We start from the raw sequence: 18,205 nt of genomic DNA, 5'->3' as shown, positions 1-18,205 counted from the left end.
GTGGGTTCTGAAGTCCGTCCCTGCTCTGAGCCTTATCTTCCCACTTACTGCCCCTCAGGAAAGTTACTTCGCGCTCCAAGAACCCTCAGTGTCCTTCTCTGTAAAAGGGAGAGGTAACTCGTGCCTTCTCCCAGGACTGCTGTGGGGACCACCAGCTGCATCCCAGGCAGTCAGTGTTGGGGACTAGATTGTCCCCATTTGACAGATGAGGATATCACCTCCCAGAGGCCAAATTCCTCGTGGCCAATGCTCCCACGAGGAAGGGACAGCCAGCTTCCGAATCCCACAGCCGTTCCCTCAGGATCACTGCAGCGTCTATCTACACCTTCCTTGTAGAGGCTAAATCCCCGGGCTCCCTCGCTAGAGTCATTCGGGTGTGGGGTGAGTGTGGTGCAGAGAAGCAGCAGCAGCAGCGCCAGACAGCCTCGAATGTGTCTTCCTAGAGATGCGTTCTTTCTTCTTCCAGAATGGCAGTTCTAGAATGTGTGCAATTTTAACCTTTTCATTGTTTAAGATTCATTTTTAATGGGTAATACCCACATCAATGTTTCTTTCTCCCCCACAACAAAAATGTTGGCAATCTGGGGAAGAGTTAGGCAAAAGTAAAATGACAAGATTGAATTAAGTATTATGCCTCCCCATTATCTTTAGACTATGAGAACGGTATTGAAAAGTAAGAGGCGTGTCAGCGTTTTGAAGTCAGATGTGCAGGCCATCATCAATCAAGCCATTTTGGCTACTTCTAAGAAAGCCCTGGCAAGTGACCGGAGTGACGCAGATGAACTGGAGAACAACCCAGAGATGAAATGTAATCTTCCTTCTACAACTTGCTTTATTGGCGTGTCGGGCATAGGTTTGGGGCTAGCATGGCCATCGTTAACTCATGAATTTCTTTTTTTTTTTTTTTGAGACGGAGTCTCACTCTGTCGCCCAGGCTGGAGTGCAGTGGCCGGATCTCAGCTCACTGCAAACTCCGCCTCCCGGGTTCACGCCATTCTCCTCCCTCAGCCTCCCGAGTAGCTGGGACTACAGGCGCCCACCACCTCGCCCGGCTAGTTTTTTTGTATTTTTTAGTAGACGGGGTTTCACCGTGTTAGCCAGGATGGTCTTGATCTCCTGACCTCGTGATCCGCCCGTCTCAGCCTCCCGAAGTGCTGGGATTACAGGCTTGAGTCACCACGTCTGGCCATGAATTTCTTAATAGGGGTAGAACTTTATAACTCTGATGTTCTAAGTTGGCTGCTCACACTTCTCTTCCTGTAGTGGGGTGATGAACACCCCAGGGAATGCCCTGTCCCTGTGCTCCCAGGACCTACTCCAGGGCCAGACAGGGCAGCAGTGCTGATACCTGTTAGTTGAGTTAATAAACGACCAGATGAGTGTGCTTGCTGCTTGACAGTGTTTATCTCCAGAATATCTCCTGTGGGGGAAAAGTTTAGTTCCTGCATCTGTGTCGTACACGCACAGACTCCTGTGTCTCCTCAATCACGCCTAAATTGCCTTGAGCTAGATGTCTGCCTTGCCACATTCTCCCATCACTCTTGTTACTTGCAATGTGAAGTTTAACAATGGTGCTTTTACCATATTTCATTCCTTTCCAAACAAGCGATAGGAAGCAGGTGGATATTTTTGCCATTTGCTATTGATCATTGTCGTTTTTCAAGAAAACAATCCCCCTGCCATAAAGAGCCCACATTGCTGGCTGGTGTGTGTTGTTGCGTCCCTGGGGAGTGAACCTAGTGGCAGGAGGAGCTCTCCAGACTCAGGGAGGACCTGGGAGGCAGGGAGCTGCAGGATGGTTACCGATTATGAATTAGGGGTGTCTCTAGGCCCTCCTATCGTGGCTACGGGGAGGGTGCCAGGCTCCCCTGTGTGTGCCCTCTCCAAACACTCCTGCCGGGATGCCCCAGGTAAGTCGAATGGCCTTTCCCTCTGTGGGCATAACTCCTTGCTAGTACTCTCAGCTATGTCTACAGCTGCCCGCTCAGTTCCCATGAACCCCTTCAGGCTGGCGCTGTGTCTTACTCACCCGGGGCCACCCAGCATTGCACTGGCCCGCAGGAGCACTTCAGTGTTTCGTGACTTGAGGCATACAGAATTCAGGAGTGCACAAAAGCACCACCTGTAAATTAGCCCATCCTCTTTCTTTCACCTTGAAGTAGGGCTGGCCATGGTAGGGTTGTGCCAGTTATTAAAATACTAAAATATATCATCCCTAGTTGTTGGTAAATGACCTCTGCCTGCTCCCCTCCACTGTCCTGTCCCTTAATAGTGTCCCCTGGCTGACGCCAATCCCAGATCCTCCCATAGGGCACTTTTTTTCCCCCACCAATCCAGCAACTAAAAGGTTAACACGGAATCCAGCAGGCTTCAGAGCTGTTAGGATTACTAATTCTGATTAGTAATTCTGCAGTTCTGATTAGTAGGAACCCAAAAGGTCCCCCTCCCAATGCACTGGCTAACCAAACCCTGCTCTTGCCCCCAGCTGGATCCCAGAGAGTCCCAGGAGGGCATGAGAGCCCCTCTCCAGGTGCCTTCCAGACTGCCCGCTGGTCTGGCCAGGGCTCCTGTGCTCCCACTGGCATCTTCGTGAGTCCCACCAGGAAGATGCAGAGTTCTGCAGGGAGATAGCAGACTGCCAGCCACTGCTGATACCTGCAGGCAAATGCTTCCAGTTCCAAGTCCAAGTGTGCCTCCACCGAGCCTCGGGGGACCGCTGCAACCGACTCAGTTTCCCAAACTCTGCTTGGTATGCACAAGCACTCAAAAAGCTGGGAAGGCCAAAGGCTGTTCTTTCCCTATCAGTGCTCCCTGTGCAGGTGGAGGACCCAGAACCTGACGTCACACCAGGCTCCACCTAACTGAGTGCGTAACCGCAGACAAGGCACTCACCCTCTCAGCAGCTTTGATGTCTGCCATCACTTCAATGACATTAATAAACCAGCCCTTTTATGAAGATGGCAAGGGTAGGTGAGGTCATGTCTGTATCGTGCAGTGAGCTCATCTGAAGACAAGGTCTGGATAATTGCAAGGTGTACTTATGGTTTCAAAATATTTCTGTTTCAACAAGTGGCAGAGGTGGCTCACAACAGTTATGTCCATGTAATTCTGAATAGATGACCGCAGAGGTGACAAAGCCAGCCTCAGGACATCCTCTGTGTTCACAGTGAGCGTGAGGCCCTGGGGAGTCCCTCCGAGCTATTGTTCAGTGATGCTCCCAGGTTACCCAGTACACAAATACCTACAGAGAGATTCCGCTCTGCTGCATGCAATCTTTTGTTTATTTTGTGTCTTTGTAGGTTTAAGAAACTTAGTTTCTTTGCTGGGAACATCAACAGATCTCAGTGTATTCCTCAGCTGTCTGTCTTCACATCTCCAAGCATTTGTGTTCCAGGTAGGAAGCTGTGACTTAAAAAAAAAAAGAAAGAAAGTGTGTTGACCATTCTAGATAAATGAGTGCCCATTGCCTAGGGGATGGGAAAGAGGTTTCTTAGGCTCTGGCTGGAAATGTGTCAAGGCTGGCCTGGGTGTGAGGGCAGGGGATGGTCTCCAACTCTAGCAGGCGAAGAATGGGGGCCGGGGGGAGCACATCACACAATGTGTGTGTGTGTGTGTGTGCGCGCGCGCGTGGGAGTGTGTGGTGAGCATATGTGTATGTGGGTGTGGTGAGCGTGTGTATCAGTGTGTGAGCATGTGTGTATGTGGGTGTGGTGAGCGTGTGTGTGTGGGTGTGGTGAGCGTATCAGTGTGTGAGCGTGTGTGTATGTGGGTGTGGTGAGCGTATCAGTGTGTGAGCGTGTGTGTATGTGGGTGTGGTGAGCGTATCAGTGTGGTGAGCGTGTGTGTATGTGGGTGTGGTGAGCGTGTGTATCAGTGTGTGAGCATGTGTGTATGTGGGTGTGGTGAGCGTGTGTATCAGTGTGTGAGCGTGTATGTGGTTGTGAGCGTGTGTATCAGTGTGTGAGCATGTGTGTATGTGGGTGTGGTGAGCGTGTGTATCAGTATGTGAGCATGTGTGTATGTGGGTGTGAGCGTATCAGTGTGTGAGCATGTGTGTATGTGGGTGTGGTGAGCGTATCAGTGTGTGAGCGTGTATGTGGGTGTGGTGAGCGTGTGTGTATGTGGGTGTGGTGAGCGTGTGTATCAGTGTGTGAGCGTGTGTATCAGTGTGTGAGCATGTGTGTGGGTGTGGTGAGCGTGTGTGTATGTGGGTGTGGTGAGCGTGTGTATCAGTGTGTGAGCGTGTGTGTATGTGGGTGTGAGCGTATCAGTGTGTGAGCATGTGTGTATGTGGGTGTGGTGAGTGTGTATGTGGGTGTGGTGAGCGTGTGTATCAGTGTGTGAGCGTGTGTGTATGTGGGTGTGAGCGTATCAGTGTGTGAGCATGTGTGTATGTGGGTGTGGTGAGCGTGTGTGTATGTGGGTGTGGTGAGCGTGTGTATCAGTGTGTGAGCATGTGTGTATGTGGGTGTGGTGAGCGTATCAGTGTGTGAGCATGTGTGTATGTGGGTGTGGTGAGCGTGTGTGTATGTGGGTGTGGTGAGCGTGTGTGTATGTGGGTGTGGTGAGCGTGTGTATCAGTGTGTGAGCATGTGTGTATGTGGGTGTGGTGAGCGTATCAGTATGTGAGCATGTGTGTATGTGGGTGTGAGCGTGTGTATCAGTGTGTGAGCATGTGTGTATGTGGGTGTGGTGAGCGTATCAGTGTGTGAGCATGTGTGTATGTGGGTGTGAGCGTGTGTATCAGTGTGTGAGCGTGTGTGTATGTGGGTGTGGTGAGCGTGTGTGTATGTGGGTGTGGTGAGCGTGTGTATCAGTGTGTGAGCATGTGTGTATGTGGGTGTGAGCATATGTATCAGTGTGTGAGCGTGTGTGTATGTGGGTGTGAGCGTGTGTATCAGTGTGTGAGCGTGTGTATGTGGGTGTGAGTGTGTGTATCAGTGTGTGAGCGTGTGTGTGGGTGTGGTGAGCGTGTGTATCAGTGTGTGAGCATGTGTGTATGTGGGTGTGGTGAGCATGTGTATCAGTGTGTGAGCGTGTGTGTATGTGGGTGTGAGCATGTGTATCAGTGTGTGAGCGTGTGTGTATGTGGGTGTGGTGAGCGTATCAGTGTGTGAGCATGTATGTGGGTGTGAGCGTATCAGTGTGTAAGCATGTGTGTGGGTGTGGTGAGCATGTGTGTATGTGGGTGTGGTGAGCGTGTGTATCAGTGTGTGAGCGTGTGTGTATGTGGGTGTGAGCGTGTGTATCAGTGTGTGAGCATGTGTGTATGTGGGTGTGGTGAGCGTGTGTGTATGTGGGTGTGGTGAGCGTGTGTGTATGTGGGTGTGGTGAGCGTGTGTATCAGTGTGTGAGCGTGTGTGTATGTGGGTGTGGTGAGCATGTGTGTATGTGGGTGTGGTGAGCGTGTGTGTATGTGGGTGTGGCGAGCGTATCAGTGTGTGAGCATGTGTGTATGTGGGTGTGGTGAGCGTGGTGTACCGGTGAGTGGGTGTGCATGAGCGTGTGCAGTATGTGTGTGGGTGTTTGAGCATGCCTGGATGAGTATGTGTACAGGTGAGCATGTGTGTAAGTGGGTGTGGGTGACTGTGTGTACAGGTGTGTATTGCACCAATGGGATTGTGGAACAAGAGGAGGGGTTTTGTCTGTTTTAGGGGGAGAATAGCGCTTGTCTGCATGTTTTGCAGACACGTTCCAGTAAAGTGTCCGGCTTGATTTCAAAAGCCCAAAGATGGTTTGGTTGTCAATAGGGGCGGGTTTGGTCCTTCCGGCCAGCAGCTCTTGGGAGTTGCTTCAGTGGGATCCTGGGCTTGATTTTCATCATCCTCCGTGGGGTCAGTCACCTGTGGAGAGCTGAGAATGCCTTGAGAGAGGACACGGCCCCTCACTCCATGGGCCCAGGGCAGGTGGGGAGAGCTAGGGGCTGTGGGTTAAAACCTAGAGGGAGGCCGGGCGGTGGCTCACGCCTGTAATCCCAGCACTTCGGGAGGCCAAGGTGGGATGATCACATGAGGTCAGGAGTTCAAGACTAGCCTGGCCAACATGGTGAAACCCTGTCTCTACTAAAAATACAAAAATTAGCTGGGCGTGGTGGTGCACACCTGTAATCCCAGCTACTCGGGAGGCTGAGGAGAAGAATTAATTGAAGCCCAGAGGCAGAGGTTGCAGTGAGCTGAGAGCCACTGGACTCCAGCCTGGGCAACAAAAGACTCCGAGCGTCCGGTCAGGCATGGTGGCTCACACCTGTAATCCCAGCACTTTGGGAGGCCAAGGCAGGCAGATCATGAGGTCAGGAGATTCAAGACCATCCTGGCTAACCTGGTGAAACCCCATCTCTACTAAAAAAAAAAAAAAATACAAAAAATTAGCTGAGCGTGGTGGCACGCACCTGTAGTCCCAGCTACTCGGGAGGCTGAGGCATGAGAATCACTTGAACCTGGGAGCCAGAGGTTGCAGTGAGGCAAGATCGCACCACTGCACTCAAGCCTGGGTGGCAGAGCAAGACTCTGTCGCAAAACAAACAAACAAAAAACCCTAGAGGGAAACGAGGCAGCCCAGGCCCCACCTGTCGAGTCTTTGTACTTGCCAAGGCTGAAGTGGTTGGGAAAGGCCTTGAAGAGAAGGTGGGACTTAAAACTGGGATACAAAGCATGTGTAGGATTAAAATAAGCTGAGAGAGGGGGACTGGGCATTCAAGAGCAGGAGTGAGCTTACCTAGGAAGGAAGGAGCGGTCCACACTGGTGGAGAAAACAAAGACTCCGAGGGCCTGGGGCTGGGAGCGTAGCTCTGGGCTTTCTCTTTAAGCTTCTGGCCATGTTGTGGCCACTCCCTTGTGCCACCTGCCTTCCCTTGTGCCACCTGCCTGACCTTGTCTGTGTCCCTGAACTCTCAGTTCAGAAGAAAGAGGAGAAATAATAACTGAGACCAACAAGACTGCTGGGGACTTTGGGGTCTTAAACCTAGATATGAATCAGAAAAATCCTCAGGAAGGAACTAGAAAGCCAGTTCCAACCCCTGGCAGGTGTCTGGGCTCATTTGCTTCTTGAAAATAATTATCCCAGATTCTGTATGGTTTTTATTCCTCCTGTTGACCTTAGGCAAAGCTTATTTGTAACATCAGTGCCCATGTCCAGAGCTGGATGGCTAGTGAGACATTTATTCATTTGCTAGCTGAAGGCTTATATTATACATTGTCCTAGACAGGAGTTGTCCATTGTCTGTTCCTTAAGTGGAAACTAGAACTCAGCCTCCAGCTTTAATCAGATGGACCCACTGAGATCATCACCACCAACCCTGCCATCCTACATCATAAACCACAGAGACCTGTGTGTTTCCCAGGTCTCCATCATCGTGCCTTCCGCCTTCACAAAAGAGGCACATTAGAAAAATGGTGTTTTTGTTACTGCGTGCCTTTGAAGGTCTTGTTTTTGTAATAGAGCTTAGCTGATTTTTACAAACCAGATTATTGTCAATCAAATGCTCAGACTGTTAAGACGCACACCCTTGGGCTTGTCAGAGATGCCCCATGGCTTCAGTTAGCATCTGGCAGGCAGCGAGCAGAGGGCAGTTCGGGCCCTGGAGGAGCTTCCATGTTGGGGGACAGAAAGTGCCATACTGTGGAGGTGACGGGAAGAACGCTCAATGGTGTTTATGGCTGACTTTCAAACATTTGTGCAGAGAGAGCCCTGGTCACTCAGAGCTGCATCCCTCAGTGCTTTTAGGAAGTATCCCTGTGGGTTTTTGTTTTTGTTTTTTTAATTGAGACGGAGTCTCGCTCTGTCACCCAGGCTGGAGTGCAGCGGTGCAATCTCGGCTCACTGCAACCTCTGCCTTCCAGGTCCAAGCGATTCTCCTGCCTCAGCCTCCAGAGTAGCTGGGATTACAGGTGTGTGCCACCTCGCTCAGCTAATTTTTGTATTTTTAGTAGAGATGGGGTTTTGCCATGTTGGCCAGGCTGGTCTCGAATGCCTGACCTCAAATGATCCACCTGCCTCTACCTCTCAAAGTGCCGGGACTACCGGCGTGAGCCACAGCACCCAGCAGGATCCCTGTGCTTTTGTACTCTCATTGTCCCTTCAACATAAAACCCTCTGCTGAACACCGATGGGAGGGGCTCCTCCCAAGAGTCCGTCTCAGATGGTGAGGAGCACTGAGGAGGAGGCTGCTACCGAAAGGACCTCACGTTTCCCGAAACTCAGGGCCACCTTCTGGTGTGCCAAGGGTTTCGCTGGGGCAGAGGGAAAAGAAGCGATGACAAGAAAGGGCATTTCTAGCCAGGCTCTCCATTTCTTCCTCAAAGACATGTGGTGGAGCTGTGGTGGGTCCACAGGCATGTGACTGAGGATGAAAAGAGGCTTGGAGCATGCCTATCAACAGATGCATTTGAAGTCCATGACTCAGGGCTTACAGATGGCTTCAAGTGTGGTCCAAGGCCACTCTCCGTCTGGGTAGAGGGAATCTCTTAGTCTGCATGCAGCGGCATCTTACTGGTACACAGTTTAGTGCCAGTGAGGCTGTCAGATGACCTTGGTTCCACTGGGTGCAGGGGCTGAGACTTTCCAGTTTGGAGCTTGCTTACACCACAAGCGTGACGACCAGCTTTTCCAAATGAGCACCACTGCTTTTCATTATTATGAGATTATGTGCCTCTTTTCCATAGCCAGATTTGACATGCAGAAGTGCAAAGATAAAACAGCTCCTGCCCCTCTTGATGGCCATTCCCAAGTGGACTTCAGTGAGGCTGTCCCTACGGTGTTTGTTTCTGTGTCACATATCACAAGTGACCTCTTTTTAAAAACTGTGTGGTGCTGGGCATGGTGGCTTATGCTTCTAATCCCGGTGCCTTTGGGAGGCTGAGGCAGGAAGATCACTTAAGCCCAGAAGTTAAGACCAGCTTGAGCAACACAGTGAGACCCTTATCTCTAGCCCCCTCCCCCCAAAAATTAAATTAGTCATGCGCAGTGATGCATGCCTGTAGTCCCAGCTACTCAGGAGGCTGAGGGGGGAGGATCGCTTAAACCCAGGAGTTCGAGGCTTCAGTGGGCCAAGATTGTGCCACTGCACTTCAGCCTGGGGAACAGAAAGACCATGTCTTAAAAAAAAAAAATTTTTTTTTTGCATGGTGATTTTAAGAGAAAAAGCCAATTTCCTACCTCCCTCCTTCTCTCCACCAACTTCAAAGGGCTGTGCCCTGGAACCATGTCCCTGGAAGACAGAGAAAGACCAGGCATGGGCCGTGCTGCCTCAGTTCCCACTCTTGTTATTTCATCTTCCTCTCCTTTGGCTCTTTAAAACTGCATGTGCATGACAAATGTGTGCCTTTGAAAACATACTATGCTTCTTGATTTTATCACAAACTGCAGCCTTTTTTTCTCACAAAAACTTAATAGCCCAGCAGAAGCAAAGAAGAGTTTATCAAATTGGCCGCCGGCTTCCAGCTGAGATGGAACCTTCTTCTCACTGCTGTGAGCAAAGCCATGACCCTCTGCCACAGAGACAGTTTTGGTAAGTCAGAGAATAAGAAAATATTTTGTGTTCTACCTTTTAAAAATGTCGTTATGGTGTAAGTATTTTGCATATTGCTATGTAGAATCCAGCCATCTTCTTTTAACCTTTTTATGTAAAATATAACATAGACACAGCAAACCATACAACACGATAGTAATTTTTCTTTTTAGTGTCAGTGTGAGCCTGTCAAACAGATGGACCATGCTTTTCCTTCCTGTTTCATCATCGTTAGACACACAGGAAGCTTCTCCTGGTTCTTGAATTATGAGCTGTGTGACATTTTGAGGAAAGCACTGAGAGAGACAACTGAGATGAAGGACAAAATGGGTTCTTTGAAGCCCTCATACTTAACTCTCAGGAATAATGATTAAGTTGCCATTGTATGCAGATGGTAGAAAGAGTGAAGTAATGTGCATTTTGCAAACTTCCTGATCAAATTACTGGTCGTCTTCTGTTGGGGAAGGTTGCATCTTTGATGCAGTTGCCTTATAAAAAGGGTTGTAGGGGCTGGGTGCTGTGGCTCACACCTGTAATCCCAGCAATTTGGGAGGTTGAGGCAGGTGGATCACCTGAGGTCAGGAGTTCGAGAGCAGGCTGACCAACATGGTAAAACCCTGTCTCTACCAAAAATACAAAAATTAGCCAGGTGTGGTGGCGAATGCCTGTAATCCCAGCAACTCGGGAGCTTGAGGCAGGAGAATCACTTGAACCTGGGAGGCAGAAGTTGTGGTGAGCTGAAATCACACCATTGCACCCCAGCCTGGGCAACAACAGCAAAACTCCACCTCAAAAAAAAAAAAAGAAAAAAGGAAAAAAAAAAAAAAAGGTTGTAGGAAGGGAAGTTCACTACTTAGCTCACCAGCTTCATGGAATGGATCATTCCTTTGAAAGGTATTTCTTGCTTCCCAAGCACCTTCCTGGGCACTGGGCATACGGTGGAAGGATAAAGTCTCCACTCCTGTGAGTTTGCACAGTAGTTGTGGCAAGTGATCCCTTCCCAGAGAGCTGCCAGATGCTCTCGTAGCAAGAAGGAAGAGAAAGCAAGCCCTATTCTAGACCAGCTTTGCAGACACCTTGGAGCTCCTGAGGGCTGCTGCTGTCAGCTGCCATATAGGTGACACTCACTTATAGTGGGACTCTGCCTTTCAATGAAGTCCAAACTGACTCTGCTATATGCTCATGCTCTTCCAGAGCAGAGAGAGAGCAGAGCTCACGTGCATCACGGAAAGAAAGCTAGCCCCGAGCCGGGTGTGGTAGCTCACATCTGTAATCCCAGCACTTTGGGAGACTGAGGCACGCAGGTCTCTTGAGCCTGGAAGTTTAAGTCCAGCCTGGGCAATATGGTGAAACGCTGTCACTACAGAAAAAAAAAAAAAATACAAAAATTAGCCAGATGTGGTGGCCCAATAGTCCCAGCTACTTGGGAGACTGGGGTGGGAGAATTGATTGAGCCGGGGCGGCAGAGGTTGCAGTGAGCTGAGATTGTGCCACTGCACTCCAGCCTGGGCAACAGAGCCAGACTCTGTCTCAAAAAAAGAAAAGAAATCTAGTCTGTAGTTGTTACTTTTCCCAGTCTACCTTCTCTGTACCTCCATATGAAATCAATGTATTCACACCAGTAGTTTGAACAATGGTTTCCAGACTCGGACTATGATTTTCCAAGGTTAAATAGGCCAGACGATGTCCAGCTCACTTCAGGCAAGGTCATGCCTTCCACGGGGGCAGTTACCCCTCGCCCAGATCCGTGGAGGAATAGAACACTACTCAGGGAAAAACTTGTGAAGGGCTTTTGAAATGGATGAAAAGATTACTTGAAATGGACAAAAGGCTTTGAAATGGACAAAAGGTTGGCACAGCCTTCTGGGTTATCTCTACCTTCCATTGTCTTTGAGTTATTTTTATAGCTCTGTAAAGTTGCAGCAAACTGATAATGCAGATGACCCTCATCCACAGAAATACAAGTTGGTTGTATCAGGTGGTTGCCATTGACACTGCCCTGAGGACAGATCCCTTTTGCATCTATTTGTCACTGTCAGCATTCTTTTCTGTCTGTAGTATATAGTTAGTACTTTGAATTCTCTTTTGAACTAGTGGCAACATCTTAACTGATGTGGCAATAAGATGTAATGTATCATTTAATTAATGAGTTAAATAAAACCTCTGATATGTCCTTTTTTTCTTCTTCTTGAGATGGAGTCTCACTCTGTCACCCAGGCTGGAATGCAATGGCGCGATCTCAGCTCATTACAATCTCCGCCTCCTGGGTTCAAGCTATTCTCCTGCCTCAGCCTCCCAAGTTGCTGGGACTATAGGCACGTGCCACCATGTCCGGCTAATTTTTTTGTACTTTTTAGTGGAAAGGAGGTTTCGCCGTGTTAGCCAGGATGGTCTCGATCTCCTGACCTCGTGATCTGCCCACCTCAGCCTCCAAAAGTGCTGGGATTGCAGGTGTGAGCCACTGTGCCCAGCCTGATGTGTCCATTTTATATTTGTAAGAGTCATGGTTTTACCTTTATTTAAAACTTACCTTTTAACAATTGCAGTAGGCCAGATTTCCCCCCGTTTCTCAAGCAAACATTAATGATTGTTTTCCTTTCTGGGAGTGCAAAGGCCTTGGGATTTGGAGCATTCAGCTAAGTCGCATACCCTCCTGTCTCTCTGACGACAGCACTTGCAGGCCCACCTGAGAAGATGCCTCACAGGTGGAACGCCAGCCGGCCTCCTTACTCACTTCCACACAAAGAACTGCAACCACAGGGTCTGCGAGAGGGGCAGGGCACTACGTCTCAAGCACCACAAAACAGCAGCAGCCTTCCTTCTGCTCGCTGCCCCCATTTCCTCCCGCCCCTTCTGGACGTTCCTGTGGGTCATACGTGGGGCGCAGTGAGGCTGAGGGGCACCCTCTCCAGCTCTGGGAGCAGCACCCAGTTCCCTGTAGGGTTTGCTTTCCTCCCATCTCACACTGGATGGATTTTAAGTTCCTTTTCATGGCTTAGGCTATTTAGCTTTCAGTCCTTTCTGTCCAATAGCTGCCCTGCCAGGGGTTTTCTACTGATGGATGCTACGTAAGAGGCCCACCCAGGCCCCTTCAGGGTCAGCTATTGGAACGAGGCTCACGTACACAGGTGTTAGCCACAGAAAAGTTCTTAGTTTCACAGTGATTTTTTTATTGTCTGTCTATCAAATGTATTCATTTTTGGTTGCTATCTAAATGTAGGCTCCTGGCATCTGTTTCACTTACTGCTTTTGGAATATGTGATTCATACACTTCAGTCATGCCTAGAGGAGGAAGAGGAGGAGGAGGACATGGGGAATGTCAAGGAGATGCTACCAGATGACCCGACTCTTGGCCAGCCAGACCAGGCACTTTTCCACCCTCTGAATTCCTCATGGCCCCAGACGTGTGCCTGCCCCAGTGTGGAGTCACTGGGGGTGACGCCGACACACGTGGACCAGGGCCGATATCCTGTGGGTGTGAGCAACATGGTCCTCAGGATCCTGGGCTTCCTGGTGGACACTGCCACGGGCAATAAGGTAGGGACACCAGGACCCCAGGACCCGCTTCCACACAGCTGTTTCAAGGGGAATAAGAGCCACAAGTGGTTAGGAAAACCCTCAAGATCACTTTGTCCAAACAATGATAAAGGATTCTACAGTCATCTTTACCCTAGGTCGGGGGGGGAGTTTAATTCACTATCTGTTGGTTACTGGTCGGCTCGGGTTTGTGGAACATTAATAGGTGCCTGGCATGATTAGAAGTGTGGACCCTCTGGATGGCCTGGGTCTGTCTTGCCTTCCCAGAGTGTACTTGGCCTGGTTAGACTAACCCAGCAATAGCACACCTAGCGGTGGTGTGTCACCTCTGAGGGGCATGCACTGGAAATGCCCCTAGTGTTCAAAGAAAGGAAATGTCGGGTGGTCTGAACAGAGAGGATTTTGAAAAGATTACATTGGGATACCTGCTGAAAGACATAAAGATTAGAGTTGCTATTTACCCAACACCTACTATCTAGCCCCTGTGTATGTTATCTGAAAGCCATGCCATCCTGTAGAGTATTTGTTCTTGTCATTGTCATTTGATGGATGAGGAAGCTGAGCCTCACAGAAGCTGAGTGACTTGCACAAAGTCACACAGTAAGGAAATGCAAGGAAATAGTGGAACAGAGATTGGAGCCCCAGCCTGCCTGATCTCAAGTCCATTCTTCACCTACAACCCTCGACAGGAGGTTGTTTTATGCCCTGAGGAGTGCAGGACGCAGGCTGGAGAGGTCGGACATGGACCTCAGTGCCGTGAAGCAGAGCTGGGCTGACGGAGGAACAACAGAAATGCCTGCATTGAGGAGCGGGGAGTGAGCTGGTTAAAAAAACACTGACAGCAATTGTCTTAGGACTAATTTCTGTGCACATGTTTGATGTTTAGCCGCTATCCATCTTCTTCTTTTTGTGCCCACAAGTTCCCCTCTGCACAGATGAGTTGTGCTTAATAGGAAACTGAAGCAGGTGCAATCATTCAACCTGAAGCAGGTTAATAGTGGTCTCGGCCATGGCAATGAGTCACAGCCTAAAACTCTTCACGTGTTAGAGTCCGCAGAATACTAGGAACCTTCCAGGGCCCTTCCCTTCTTGAGCAAACTCTCATTCCGAGTTCTCCAGTTGCAGAGATCTTGCACACACTGTTATTGAGCAACGCTTGGACAAGACACCTCCCTAGATCAAAAAAAAAAAAAAGAAACACCACCACAACAAAAAAACCAGGAGCCAGGGAAATGCGTCTTCCAGGTTTCCCCGTTCCCTATCTGCATTTGGTCTTTGTTTCTCACTTTGAGATAGTCAGTCACACATCCAGGTGCATTCAGTGCTCTCTGTGAGGTGGATTCAGATGTTGTCTGTAAATGAGAAACTCACCTCCTCCATGAGTGTCCATGTGAAAAAAGCAGACATGGTCAATGAAGCATGCCGTAGTGCAACACTGACCCCAACTTGGGGGTGCTGATGAGAGCTGGGCCTCCTTAGCTGGTGGCAGCTAAGGCGCTTTCAGGAAGCAGGTGTTTCCAGGCAGTTGGCAGAAACAAGGCCCAGTTAGATCCGAAGAGGCGATGGCTTGGCCAGGCTATGCCTAGGAGAATGGCTCTCCCTGCTGCTGTACCTGGCGGCAGAGCCCTCCAGGGGCCGCCAGTGGGAAGTACCTGAGTGTACTCTGCAGCATTCCCTAGAGCCCTAGCCGGGCCAGCATTCATGCTGGGCTGCAGTGTTCATCTCCAAGTAAAGCAATTTCTTTGCGCTCACCGGCTGGGGCAAGAGGTCGGAGTGTAGCATGACAATTTGTTAAAGGAAAAACAAAAACATCTTTCAGTGACACTTGTTAAAGCACCATAAGGAAGGCTTTATCTGTAAGGAAGGCTTTATTCAGGACCATCTCCACTGGGCTTTTGCAGTCGGGGAGGGAGATTGGCTTTAACTCTGAGTATAGCAGGGACAGGGTGGCGGGTGCAGAATTTGTAGCCCAGGAGCCGGGTGGGGGTCAGTGGATGGGAACTTACTAAGAAGAAATGTCAGAGGTAAGGGGGATTCTGGCTAAACCCACCTAACAGGATTCTTGTAGAAGTCCAGCCGGCTGGGGTGACCGGACATCACTTGGAGGCCGGCAGAGGATGAGGAAACTGATCAGATGTGGAGATGGGGCATTCTTGCTAAAGTGACTCAGCAGGGTTCTTGCTAAAACTGGATTTTACAAGGAAGTGGGCGAAGGAGAAGGTTCAAGAGCCGGACTAAAGTTCAGCCAAGTGGAGAATGTCAGTCAAATTACATACACATGCTTAGTCAGCAAGGTAACCAGGAGTAAGCTTTTACCTCTTCAGCCACAGTTAGAAGGCATGAAGAACAGACGCTGACAGTCTCCCGGAGCTGAGCATTTAAATGCATATTTTCATCTCAATGAAATAGGTGTTACCATCAACCCCACTTTACAACTGGCATAACTGAGGATCTTAAAGGGTTGGGTAATTTTCCCAAGGTCACCTCACTAATCATTGGGAGAACAGGAATTTACACCTCCACAGATCCTTCGAAGACTGTCCTTCTCAGCATTCTCTCCCTGAGCGCGTTTTCTACCATCTGCTTTAATTCCAAAATTGGTTACTTGAGACTAATTATTAAAAATACCTTGAAGTCTGATAAGGGCAATCCTGGTTCATACATTTCTGGGTTCAAATTCTACTTCTTCCCCTTATTAGCTAGAACCTTGAACACATTGCTTAACTTATGGGGATACTCATGTCTAATTCCATAGGACCCTTTAGGAGGTTTAAATGAGTTAATTGTTGTAAAATGCTTAGACCATTTCCTAGAATATAGTAAGTACCCAGTAACCACTGGTCATCATCGTTATTTCCCCACCACGGAGGAAGCTGAACACTTTCTGTTGACACTCTTGTCCCAATCCCTTAGCTTCTCTGAAGTTTCTTGCAATGAGGTTTGACCTGTATTTAATGGGTGGAAACAATAGAGAAGTTATTAAATACTTAATTGAACTACATAATAAAGCAATACAAGCAGATGAATGTCAGGTAATCCAAGGTAATACACATTAGAGATTAATTAAACCTGCTTCTGTTCGTTCCTGCCTGCTGAATTAGCTATAATGACTTAAACAAGCACACCAAAAAGTTACGCTCATCTGATTTTCATTGCATCCATTATTCAGTACTTGCACTCATTATGAACAAAAAAGCACACCCTGCGTGTCCCATCTGCATTCATCTGCCGCGAGTTAACACCCCATTCAGCTGCACAGCTGTGGCAGCCTCATTCCCTGAACAGTTTAGCTCTGGCCTGCACCTACAGTAACAACTGAAGTCAGCATTCCGGATTGCCATATCCATCTGTCCCTCTTCTACATTCTAGCGGCATTCAAAATAGATGCCAAGGCATGTTTAAGAACAAAGTGAAAAACTAGAATGATATCAAATAACAAATTTAGGTCATGTACTCCAGGATTACAGCAGGGCAAAACAAATTTTTTTAAGTGTCTCTTCACCTCTAAGATAAAGGTGAAAACAATTTTTTGAAAAAGAAAAACATCTTTTCATGGGGTGGTGATGGTTTTTGTCGAATTGAGAGAAAGAATGAGACAACTTTCATGAACCTTGCATTTGAAGTTACAGTGCACACATCTCTGTCAAAATACACTAGCTTATAGGAGGTTTATTGATGAAATCAGACCAAGTGAATACATTTCTATTGGTTTTAAAGTAGTCATGGCCAAGTTTCCTGGAGCTAAGGGAGTGATGGTACCTTCGCCATTCTCCGACAGGAAGACTTGCTCGTCAGGTGAAGTGGCTGAAGAGAGCTTCTACTAACTTGGAACCTCCACACCTCTCGAATCTGTTACTTCCCCATTGAGTCACCAATACCAGATTGCTGTTTTCATAGGTTCCCGCCCTCCACAAATTAATGGTTTATTTGACGGATGGGAGAAGGAGAGCCAGTGTGGGAATTTGAGCCGAGTATGTCAGCTCCAGAGACTTGTTGAGAATGCGGGGATTAGTAGCCGTCTGGAGACCCCCAAATTGGTGGGTGCTACAACCACATGGAGACCGTGGGTGCCTTTCACAGGCTCCCTCCCGACTTTCACGACTCAGCTGCTTTCTCCGGTGTCTGTTAAAGAAGAGTGTTGGTTTGCTCTCACGAGGACATTTCTCACAAACTGCAGAGCCCTCTTCGTTTCCCTAAAGAGAGCCCATCAGCTCCCCGCCCCTGCACCATCCCTGCCTTGCAAAGCCTCCCACTGAGTCCTCACTGGACCCTGAGTGTTTTCCTGAGAAATCAGGCGTTCTCTTAGTAAGAATAAATGCATGGGCTGAGCACGGTGGCTCACACCTGTAATCCCAGCACTTCGGGAGGCTGAGGCAGGTGGATCACCTGAGGTCAGGAGTTCAAAACCGGCCTGGCCAACATGGTGAAACCCTGTCGCTACGAAAAATACATAATTAGCTGGACATGGTGGCACATACCTGTAATCCCAGCTACTTGGGAGGCTGAGGCAGGAGAATCGCTTGAACCGGGGAGGCGGAGTTTGCAGTGAGCTGAGATGGCGCCATTACACTCCAGCCTGGGCAACGAGAGTGAAACTCCATCTCAAAAAAAAAAAGAATAAATGCATGAACTTCTCCTTTACATCCCAGGGTGGGACCACAGGCTTGGTAGAAGAATTCCAATGGTAGTTCCTGCAACAAGGAATAGTATAACTGTCTCTTTTTACCTTTTCCCTTTAAACATTTCCCTCTTGCAGCTCATCCAAGTGCTGTTGGAAGATGAAACCACGGAAAGCGCAGTTAAACTCAGCCTTCCTATGGGACAAGAAGCCCTCATAACCCTAAAAGATGGACAACAATTTGTGATTCAGATATCAGATGTACCCCAAAGCTCTGAAGACATTTATTTCAGAGAAAGCGATGCTAATGTGTGAGATTATTTATTTGTATAGAGAATAAGAAAACTGATAGACTTCCATTCTTAAAAATATTAAATACTAGAGTTTTTCTATTGACGGAAGACGATGTTATGTATATAATAGATGTAGCATTGTCTATTTTATGTTTATGTATTCCTAAGGAGGTGGTTTTGATACAATATATAAACTGATTTGGAGAATAATTTTTGCCTGTGTTGCTTTTCTTTTGGGGCTTTCCGGGTATT

At 48.5% G+C, this 18,205-nt stretch overlaps 1 protein-coding gene across 2 annotated transcripts; it reads left to right on the top strand.

Annotated features, from left to right (window-relative positions):
- The first annotated feature begins 79 nt into the window (after positions 1-79).
- Positions 80-18,160, top strand: LOC123568322 (DNA-binding protein RFX8-like). 2 transcript variants are annotated; one of them, XM_045368736.3, is made up of 5 exons: positions 546-808; positions 3,300-3,394; positions 9,391-9,505; positions 12,726-13,042; positions 17,799-18,160. In XM_045368736.3, the coding sequence occupies exons 1-5, from the start codon at positions 655-657 to the stop codon at positions 17,973-17,975; spliced, it is 858 nt and encodes a 285-aa protein (XP_045224671.2). In that variant the 5' UTR covers positions 546-654; the 3' UTR covers positions 17,976-18,160. The 2 variants fall into 2 exon arrangements, with proteins under 2 accessions (XP_045224670.2, XP_045224671.2); XM_045368735.3 differs by lacking the exon at positions 17,799-18,160 and having other exon boundaries at positions 80-808; positions 12,726-14,240.
- Positions 18,161-18,205: the final 45 nt, after the last annotated feature.

This window comes from Macaca fascicularis, chromosome 13, assembly GCF_037993035.2.
Source record: "Macaca fascicularis isolate 582-1 chromosome 13, T2T-MFA8v1.1".
Lineage (NCBI taxonomy): Eukaryota > Metazoa > Chordata > Mammalia > Primates > Cercopithecidae > Macaca > Macaca fascicularis.
This window is presented reverse-complemented; position numbering and strand designations above follow the sequence as displayed.